The 10,581-nt window shown below is 46.5% G+C and overlaps 1 protein-coding gene across 3 annotated transcripts in view; it reads right to left on the minus strand.

Moving 5' to 3' along the window:
* The window catches only part of ADCK1 (aarF domain containing kinase 1), a 72,695-nt gene extending 68,313 nt beyond the window's left edge, over nt 1–4,382 (minus strand). The window contains exons 1-2 of one of the 3 annotated variants that reach the window (XM_063160202.1): nt 4,303–4,382; nt 1,316–1,453 (exon numbers count right to left, since the gene is read on the minus strand). In XM_063160202.1, coding sequence (XP_063016272.1) covers nt 1,316–1,441 — 126 coding nt within the window. In that variant the 5' untranslated portion in view covers nt 1,442–1,453; nt 4,303–4,382. The other 2 variants (XM_063160201.1, XM_063160203.1) reach the window with 2 other exon arrangements.
* Nucleotides 4,383–10,581: the final 6,199 nt, after the last annotated feature.

The following is a 10,581-nucleotide window of genomic DNA, read 5'->3' on the forward strand; positions in this document are numbered from 1 at the left end:
TCAGGAAAGTAATCTCTTACCATCACTTAAAACACAGACCAACTGCGCAGTCTCATCACTGGAACTTGTCACTTATTTTTGTCTTAAACAGTAGATTACCTCAAAAACAGTGACTGAGAAACACTAGTCAAACAGGCAGAACTCAAGGACACATTGGAGAACCCAAACACCCTGAATAATAGATTCTCCTCCAGCAGCAAGAAGCTGCATTCCCTCTCTACGCCTCAATTTCCTGTGCTTTAAAAAGCAAAGAGCTGCTCTCTACCACCAGGTAGCACTACCTTATGGCCAGGGACAGAGTATAAAGCTTAGCACTTGTTAAGTAAGAAGGAAAGATTACAGTTTGCATTTCTGCCTTCACCCTTTCAAAATAAACATTCATTTTTCACAACAGTTTATGATGCTGCACGCACATGGCACCTGAGCCAACCCACAGAGCTTGTTTCTTATTGCATCTGCCCTCAGGAGCCAACTCCTTGTAAAACTCATTAACAAAGTGCTTAAAAGTCACAGAAAATGCAGACAGACAGCTGCTTACCACTGGGGGTCTGTAAATGATGGAGATTGTGGCCTGAAGTGACAGATGTACAATGCAAGTGAGGTACGGGGAGACTGATACCCCCTGCAGAGTCTCTGCTCTCCATGTTCCTGGCTGCTCATGGATCCATCAGTGAACATTGGCAAGGAGAAGGCAGCAGCCTCCATTTCCAGTTTTATGAGAAATATCAGTGATGCTAGCATTCATTTTACACATCTGGAAACCACTCCAATCTCAGAAGTATGTAATCACCCATCCTCACTTTACTCTTGCTTTGAGAATGATCCCCAAAATAGCAGTCCTTCTCTCCCCAAATCTCATACCAAGGTCATAGTGCAATGGTTCCCTAGTTTATCAACACAGCCAGGATACTTATAACAAAATGTAAAAGCAGCATATGCAGAGAACAGGGTTTGACCTAAGTCACTCTTAAAAGGCAGCAGGACACGGTACCTGGGCGACTGACCTTGAAGAAAACGTGGGCCCAAAGTGAACCCTTGCTCTGAAGGTCCCACCCTACCCAGGCAAGCAGACACAGCTCTGAGTATCTCCACTTGTCTCTTTCCAAAATGTGCTAACAACAGATGTATTCCTTACATGCTTCCACCTCCTTTCTCCCCACGGTGTCAAGAACTTGAAGAGCTCCCTACAGACATTCTGATTTCCTAAGCCAGCTGAAAATGCAGACAGGGAATGCAGAAAATCCCAAGTTCTTGTGAACTTCAATTCCCTTACCCATCTAGGAATCCTCCTGCACATTGCTATGGTAGAACTTACTGTGGCAATGGCTCGGCCCACACGAACAACTCCAAAATCATTAGGATCCAGGAACCTGTTTCCATACAGATAGATGCCAGAAGCAGCTGCTGTCAATGAGGCAAATTTCAAGGCCCTTAGTGCCATGACTGATGAACCCTGCCAAGATACAAAACAGCAACTGTAACATCTGATAAGGACTTAGTGATCTGATGCCCACAGCCCCAGAGGACCTGGCAATCCAAGTTTTAATTGCTCCCTTCCTAATGACACATTGCCAGCACTGCCCCCAGCCAAGAGCTCAAGCAACCACCCAGCAACTGGGGGTAAGTTGCTCATTGCTATTCTTAACTCAACAGTGTCTACAGGCCACAAATCCAGAAGTAACTCACTCCTAGACCTTGCATAAATGCAACAAAACACTTGTTCAGCATCTCAAAGGCTTTTCAAGGAGACACAACAGGTGGACAGACAGAAGGAAGCATGAGATCACCAGAAGTAAATTCTGATCCTATCAACAGGCACTTCTTCAACACAAATTTTTGAAGACATCACAGCATAGGCAGATTTTAAGGGGACAAGAGATGATATAACAACCCAGGTTTAAAAAGAGCTCTTGCAACATCAGGAACACCCCAAGTTTGTTAGAAACTCTGCTAGGCTAGTTCTAAAAGCTCCACACTGATGATGAGTGGTCTAGGAAGAGGCAAGGCATCCCAGGAGGTTTTATGCCACTCCAGCAGTGCCAGACAAACACAGAGAATGCAGATGGGGCACCTGATCAGTGACCAAGTGAGATTTGTGTTCTCATTATCACCATCCCACTCAAGTGCCAGACAGGGAATGTACTGACAGAACAGCAATCTGCAGGAATCTACAGCCTGTTCCTAGCTCTGTCACAGGCCAAACACAGGCCTGGGGTGAGACACTTCTCAACCACTTTTTTCCTGTGGGACAAGGATGGGGAATGAACACATTTCCCACACTAAGCACTTTGATTCACTGCATTCATTGTTTGCAGCATATAAAGTAGCATAAACATGGTGCTTTACATGGTAATTTATATATTTTCCATTTCTTTATTCAACATAGAGGACCCAGATATGAAAAAGGTAACAAGGAATTAGGTACATTTTTCTTTCCTTTCCCTATGGCTGGTACTGGGCAGAAAGTATGACTGAGCATTCCTTCTGCTTCTACCACAAATCAAAAGGTATTGTCACCTCTCTGCAAGCTCTCAAGAGCACCTTTGACACAGTGCAGGCTGTTACCCCATCAAGATGGAGTCTACTAATCCTCCCACTCCTAGGCTTGACTGAGAAACTTGCCTGTTTCTCATTGTGAAGCTTTAGCAGGGTCAGTCTGGCTTGTGCCTTTCCTCTCGGAGCCTTGTAACCAAAAAACACATGCAGCGACACAAGTCAAGTCTTTCAATAGCAGTTCACAAGAACACAATCGGCAAAATAAGCTAATATAACACAAGAGACCTTTGTACATGAACCTTAGCTAAACTTTATTATTTCCTTTTATTTCCTTACAAACCCTAGGCAATTGTGAGGCAGAAAAGCTGAGGCATATTCTGTCAGTGCCTGTCACAGCTGCCTGCAGCAACCCAGCTCTTTCTCCTGTCAGAATGGGTAGCTGGCTGACCAGGACTCCTTTGAATCTATGATCAAATTCAACAGAAAATAAACCTGGGCTCTTGACTGCAAATGTACACGCACTTCACCAAAAAAAAGTTGCCCTCCTTCCCCTGCCCCACTGGAATTCTAGAAATTTTGGGGTTTCTTCCAGCAGGACCAATCTTTTTTTGTACAGAGATCTCTTGTATCCTCTGTCACCTTCAAAAGTCATTTTTTTGCAAAGTATTTTAATTAAACAATTTGTGCTCCTTGTATATTTCTGTAAAATTTCCTTTATTGAAAAATGAAAGGTGCACTGACATTTTCTTAACAGAAAATATGCTTCTCCTTTTCATTATTTTTTTCCTTCGCTTTCTCAACTACCAAAAGAACATTTTATTGAAAGCAGGATTCAGGTCCATCTGTTCTTGCATGTTATTCCTACCTGAAGCTATAATCTGCAGTTTGTTACATCACATCTATTGCCATACCCGCCAGCTGTACGTCACAAAGAGAAGATGAGAACTTTAGGCAGCAAATAAACAGGCAGCGAAGCTGAATTTTCTGCAAGAAAGTTCCTACTTTCATGCTTAGCATGTTGAAGCAATAAAAAGGGAATAACTAAAACCCCTCCAATAAGAGGTACAAAAATAGAATTCTCTAAAGTAAATTGTATTTCAAAGTTTTGCATAAGGTATGGAGGAGCCTTTTCCATGTAAATGAGCCATTATGACACCCCCAGGGATATCTTAAGGGCCCTGTCAGCTGTGAAACAAACCTTGGGATGTCACTGCCTCTCATTATTAAGCCCTGCGTTGACAGATCACCTCCAGCTCTTTTTCCACCTAAGTGAGGTGGCTCCTTTGACTTTCACACAACTTGGCGCACCTAGGCGTCCCTCACGTTACAGCCAGGCTTCTCCTGTTCCCAGCCGGGCAGCCGGGCCGGTGCCGGTTCCCTGTCCGAGCCCCGAAGGTGACCCCACCGCCGCCTGCCGCGGCCGGGAGCGGCGGTGACCGCTGAGCGCCCCGAGGACGGCGGCACCCGGCGCCGCTCAAAGCCCCGGCCGGGCCGCTCCGGCCGCCAGGCCCGCGCCCGGGGTCTGCCCGCGAAGGACACGAGGGGCCGGCGCCGCCCGCTCTCCGCTCTTCTTCAGGCCGGGCCGGCTCTCCCGGAGCAGCTTCCGCGCCCCGCGCCTCTCCAGGCTCCACGAACAGCCCCGGCCTCGCCGAGCGCTGCGACAACCGAGTCCCCGCCGCCGGGGCCGCAGCTGCGGGCGGCATTCGCCGCCCGGGCCCGGAGTCCCCGGCACGGGCCGGGGCGGCCGCGGGGGCTGTGAGGGCGGGACGGCCCGGGCGCTCCGCCGGCGCTCGGAGCGGCACTTACCGACCGCCTCGCCGGCACTTCAACTCGCGCGCGCCCCACGCCGCTCCCCCCTGCACCTCGCACACGGTACGGCCCTGGCCCGCGCGGCACGCCGGGAAAGGTAGTCTCGCTTGGCGGCAGCCCGGAGGGGCGGGGGCGCGGTGGGACTGCAAGGGGCGGCCCTTGGGCGAGCCCATGGGGGATCGGCGGGGGGGAGCGCTGCGCTTCGATGGGGTCCCCGCTGCGCTGACGCCTCCGCCCTTGCTGCGGGGAAGTGCGCAGCTCGCACCCCGGATTGCAGGATTGCTACCTGCTCCTCTTCGGTAGCTGCAAGTTAACGCAATCTCAGTTTGTCAGTGACGCTCCCAGAAAACCTATGCTCTGCACTCTTAAAAAAATTTCACACTTAAATTAAATTTCACACTTAAATTAAATTTCACATTCTATTTCGCAGAATCAACTAGGTTGGAAAAGACCTTTAAGATCATTGAGTCCTATCTATGACCGAACACTACTTTGTCAATTAGGCCATGGCACTAAGTGCCACATACAATTTTTTCTGAAACACCTCCAGGGACAGTGACTCCACTACCTCCCGGGGCAGCCCATTCCATTATTTAATCACTCTTTCAGTGGAAGAATTTCTTCCTAATGTCCAGCCTAAACCTCCCCTTCCACAGCCTGTGTCTTGTGCTATTGCTGGCTGCCTGGGAGAAGGTGCCGCCCCTCACCTGGCTGCACCCTCCTTTCAGGCCGCCATAGAGAGTGGCAAGGTCTGCCCTGAGCTTCCTCCTCTCCAGGCTAAACACCCGCAGCTCCCTCAGCCACTCCTCATGGGACCTGTGCTCCAGAGCCATCACTAGTCCAGGCTGACAACATCCACAGCCTCTCCCTCAAATACCAGGCAGGTCCCCTGGTCCTAAAGGGAAATAAGGTTGGTCAGGCAAGGCCTGCCCCTTCAAAATCGTGCTGGCTGGGTCTGATTGCTTGGGCATCCTGTAGGTGAAGTGTGGTTTTACTAAAGATGATCTGTTCCATAAACTTGCCTGGCAGTGAGATCAGAGTGACAAAGCCTGTAGTTTCCCAGATCCTCTGTTTGGCCCTTCTTATGGATGGGTTAACATTGGGTAATCTTGAGTCATCTGGGACCTCCCCAGGGAGCCAGGGCTGATGGTAAATGATGGAGAGTGGCTTGGCAAGCTCACCTGCCAACTCCCTCATCACCCTAGGATGGATCCCATCTGATCCCATAGACTTGTGAGCATCTAAGTGGCACAGCAGGTCACTAACTGCTTCCTCCTGGGTTACAGGGGGGCTATTCTGCTCCCTGTCCCCATCTACTAGCTCAGGAGACCATGGCATTGCCTTCAAGAAAACATCCTGATGCCAAGTCTCTCTTCCTGGATTAACAGGTTTTCCACCCCTGTGGAAAAGTGCTGTAAAGGTGATTTAACTCCCTTCTCCCTGGCTGTGGGACAGTGGTGTGTTAAGTATTTTTCTAAAAGATAAAGATAATATTGGGAACATGTGATAGGTACCTGTATTGGATTGTGTGGCAAGGTTTTGTCGTGGGGGTGGAGGATGCTCCAGGGTGGCTTTTGTGAAAAGAAGCATCCCCCATGTCTGACAGGGCCAGCACCAGATGGCTCCAGGGCAGGCCCCACGCTGGCCAAGGCCAAGGCTGTCAGTGGCAGGGGTAGCACCTCTGCAATAGCATCGTTAAGAAGAGAAAAAAGTTATTGTGTAGAAGTAATTGCAATCAGAGAAGAAAGGAGTGGAAATATGTGAGAGAAACAGCTCTTGCAGACACTAAGGTCAGTGGAGAAGAGGCAGAAGGTGGCTATTTTCAGATCACAGAATATCCTAAGGAACCCAAAAGTAACATCAAATCTAACTTGGGTGAATGGCCCACCTTGGGATCAATGCCACAACCTCAGTGTTGTTAACACTATTCTCTAACTAGCTGAGCTAATCTCAGGATCATAATACTCCAGGGGCCAGAGCTGGGATTTCCCTGCAGCCTGTGGTGAAGTCTGTGATGAGGCAGCTGTGCCCCTGCAGCCCATGGAGGGCCATGGTGTATCAGATGTCCACCTGCAGTGTGGGGAGGAACCCTCACTGAGGCAAGTGGATGCCCAAAGGAGGCTGAGACCCTGTGAGCCCTTAGAGCAGGACTGACAGGACCTGTGGATCTCTGAAAAGAGGAGCCCACCCTGGAGCAGATTTGCTAGCTGGGTTTGTGACCCTGTGGAGGGGCAGTGCTGGAGAAGTTAGTGGGGAACAGGAGGTCATGGGAAGAACTCACATTGGAGAAGTTGGTGGAGAATTCTCCAAGAGAGGGACCCCACAACAGAGCAGGGGTATAGTGTGAGGTGTTCCACCCCTGTGATAGAAGGAGCAGCAACACACATTTGTGTGTGATGAACTGACTACACCCCCCATTCCCTGTCACCCTGCTCTTCTGGTGGAGAGGAAATAGAGAAATTTGGGAGTGAAGAAGGGAGAGTTGGGAATGGTGTTTTTTAAAATTTGGCATTATTTCTCACTATCCTACTCTGATCTGATTAGTAATAAATTACAAATCAATTCATTTCATTTTCCCCAGTCCCCATGTTTTGCCCCTGACAGTAATTAGTGAGTGATCTCTCCCTGTCTGTATCTCAGCCCATGAGGCTTTTGTTGCTGTCTGTCCCTGTCCAGCTGAGGAGGGGAGTGGCAGAGCAGCATTGGTTGGCACATGCCATCCAGATAGAGTCAAGGTGCCACAGTACCCTTTTGTTTCTGTCCAGCTTCACTTCATTTCTCTTTTCCTCACTTGTACCCTGCTGCAGACCTTAATGTCAGTGCCTGCACAGTGAGGGCTTGCTGCTAAATATCATCTCTAAGAAACAAAGCAGCTACAAATGATGAAGGGCAGAGATAAGGGTGATTACCCTGCTAGCACACTGAGGATACAGAGCCCACATGGCCAGTTGCTGCATCAGCCATATGATGGCTAAACTGGCTGCAATCCCATAAGTTTCTTTCCCTTCTAGGACAGATGGGAGCTTTTGAACTGATGGGGGGCAGTGAAGCATCACAGCTTAGTCTTGGATGATTACAAATTATGTAGGAAAGACTATTTTTTGGAAGGAGGCTTCACAGTTTGGAGGGAAAAGAGGAAGAAATTAAAAAGTCAGGGAGATGTGTACCTGATGGACTGCTGAGAAAAGGAGAGAAATAAATACAGATTGAACATGAAGTAACAACTCTGAATCACATAATTTAAAAAGCTTAAAAATACAGGGAAAAGCTCTACTGTTCTTTTGTCTGCTCAAGCATATGTAAGTTTTGCAATAGAATTTTGTGTTTGCAAATTCACATGGCTCAGGCTGATAGTGAGCATAATAGTGGGGTATCCATTTAAAGCTACTGTGCTATTGCATATAAAAATCCAAAATAGCAACTCTAACCTCAGCACAAGCACTGATTCCTGGCCACAGCCCACTGCTTCTACCCAGGATGCTTAAAAGACTGCTGCCCTGGCTATCAATCCTCTGCTTTGATGGCTAGATCCCACATGCTGGCAGTGCTCCCAGCACAGGGAGCAGGTCAGCAGCTGGTTTTTGCTGGCCTCTCCTTGAAAGCTATGGGAGGTTTCTTCAGAATTATTTTGCTCCTTGCAGCTTTCTGTTAAACAGGCTGAGCTGGGTCTGCTGCAGAGAGGGGAATAAAAAAGAGGCTTTTGTAGCATAACAATGCCTTGTGCTGATGTGCAGTGGGCAATTATGTAACCAACGCTAAATTTTTCTATAATTAGAACAAGCACCTAGTTAGAGTGATCAGAGCTCTTTTGTGTGCGCCTGCACGGGGCTATGCAAGAAAAACCTTGGCTTGAAAGAAAGATGCTGGCTTGATTTCCCTTCCCTTTTCAACTGGTGAATAAATTAAATCTCAGATTACCCCAAATTGCTGTGAAAGACAAACTATGAAAAGCGTTTCCTTTTCTTTCCTGTTGAAGACATTTGCATCCCAGGTGTGAATCTCATGCAATGAAGATGCAAACCCAAAGGCTCAGCCTCTCTGTCCCAATCACTCGAGCAGCAAGAGCAGCCCCACTGCCTCAAGAGAGGACAGAAGGTCAGAATCAGCCCTCCCAATTGAGAATCGATGTCTTTTTCAGCTTCACTTTGATGAAGAACATGACAAGATATCTGCAAAGGCTCACTTATAGGAGATATTCCTCCTGTATGGAGAGAAGGCATAGGAAAAGAGAACAAACAGTCCCCGAAAGCAGGTGATCTTATGATTATTTTTTTTCCCATTCTTGGTCCAACTTAAATGCATATTGACTTGTTTTGCCTTTATATCAGCAATAGAAACTTCAGAGCTGACTCTGGAAGCCATACAATTTTAAAATAGCATCTTCTTACCAATCATACTGTACAGAGCCAATATTTGGAAAAAACATGTCTCCACAAAAACATTGCCCAGGGTCATTCAGTCCCTGTGACTCAGTAGTCACCAAAGTCTGAATGTGACAATGGAAACTGATGTGCTCCTTGGAGAGCAGGGCTTTACACGAGCAGCAAAATCCACTTCTACCAGTATTTTGTTCCTCCAAGGCCTTTGCTCAGCCTTGTTGTGTGGTATCAGTTTAGGCAATTGCATGCCACCCCCATACCTCCCTCATAATTTCTGTTGGCAAAAAATTCCCCTTACTCTATTTGCTAAAGTTGTTGGTGCCTAAAGGGCACTCCACTTCTTCTTCTTTAGGTTGTTGGGAAATGTCAGTGGACCAACATGTCCTGTGTGAAATTGTCTTATCACCTGGAAGTGGAATGCTTCCTAGACCTTTGCAAAACACCCCCAGAGTCTGTGGTTTTTACAGAAGTACATGAGAACATTTTTGCCTGAGAAAGTTTATTTTTCTACAATATGCAACAAATAACAGAAATTAAACCAGCCTTCATTTCAGTTGTTCCAGAGAACAGAGACATGGCTTGAAGAATGTAAAGATTTTTTTACAAAAGCAGTAATAAACCTTGTGATCTGCTTCCCCCAGCTATAATTATTCCTTCTGTGTGCTGCCTGTAACGCCTAAGGGAATGTGAAGTACAGGGATTGCTGATGTGGTTGAACCTTTCCATCAAGTTAAATCTCTTCTCTTTCACTGTTTAGTGCCTTACCTGTCCATAATTTATTCCTTGAGTTAAGAAGAGTTGTTTATTTTGATAATTTTTGTCCAATTTTGTGCAGCAACTGGTAGGCATATAGGTATCCGATATTAACAATTGCTTATTCCATTACTTTGTATCATCATCTTTATTTGTTACAAGATATTTCATGAACAATTTAATTCTGGATTTGCAAATGTGAAAAGTGCTGAAGTAGGTAAAAAAGGTACAAAGGATTTAACAGCCTAAACCTACCCCAAAAAACTTCTTAGAATGCATCAGAAATATGTTCTTAAAACCAGCTGTGATATTCTCATCAAACTGAAAATGTCCCTGCTCCCAGCCATGCCAAAACCTCCACAGAGCCTGAACTGCTTACTCACCATACCAAGGATTATTTTGGCACAATCATTTTGTGAATAGAAGTGCATGTGGAAACCTGATATCATTATTGTCCAGAAAGATATTGTCCAAAATATACTGATAAAAACAGAAAGGAATGAATCCTTTTTGTCTTAGAGAGAGATTTCTATTTGAGGGAAATACATCTCCGATTCTCAGAACCATTCCTTGCCTACTGTTTCTTTTGTGAGAAGCACAGAATAAGCTAAGTTGGGTGGGACACACTGGGATCCTTGAGTCAAACACCTGGCCCTGCACAGGACACCCCAACAGTCACACCATGTGCCTGAGAGCATTGTCCTGATGCTTCTTGAACTCGGTCAGGTTTGGTGCTGTGACCACTTCTGACTGTTCCTGTGTGGGCCCTGGTTGCTCAGGCTTGCCCAAAGCAGATCTGGTAATAATGAAACTGTCTCTTCCCAGAGGATTTCCGCTTTGATTAGAAGATAATAAGGGATAGAAAAGTGAGCACCTCCCACAGTTTTTCAAAGGTTAAACACTCTCATTGTTAAATATTTCAACCTAATTTCTCATTAGAATTTCCCTAATTTCCACTTCCAGTCACTGGTTATGGTTTTGCCTTCCTCTATGAGATTAAGGAGTGGCTTAATATCTTGCATTTCTAATTTGTACAGGTACATATACAAGATGGTCAAATCTCCTCTCAATTTTTTGTAATGAACAAAATATACTAAACATTTTCATTTGCTCACTCAGGTAATTTTTCCTTGCAATCTAATTG

This window comes from Melospiza melodia, chromosome 6 (assembly GCF_035770615.1).
Source record: "Melospiza melodia melodia isolate bMelMel2 chromosome 6, bMelMel2.pri, whole genome shotgun sequence".
NCBI classification, from domain to species: Eukaryota; Metazoa; Chordata; class Aves; order Passeriformes; family Passerellidae; genus Melospiza; species Melospiza melodia.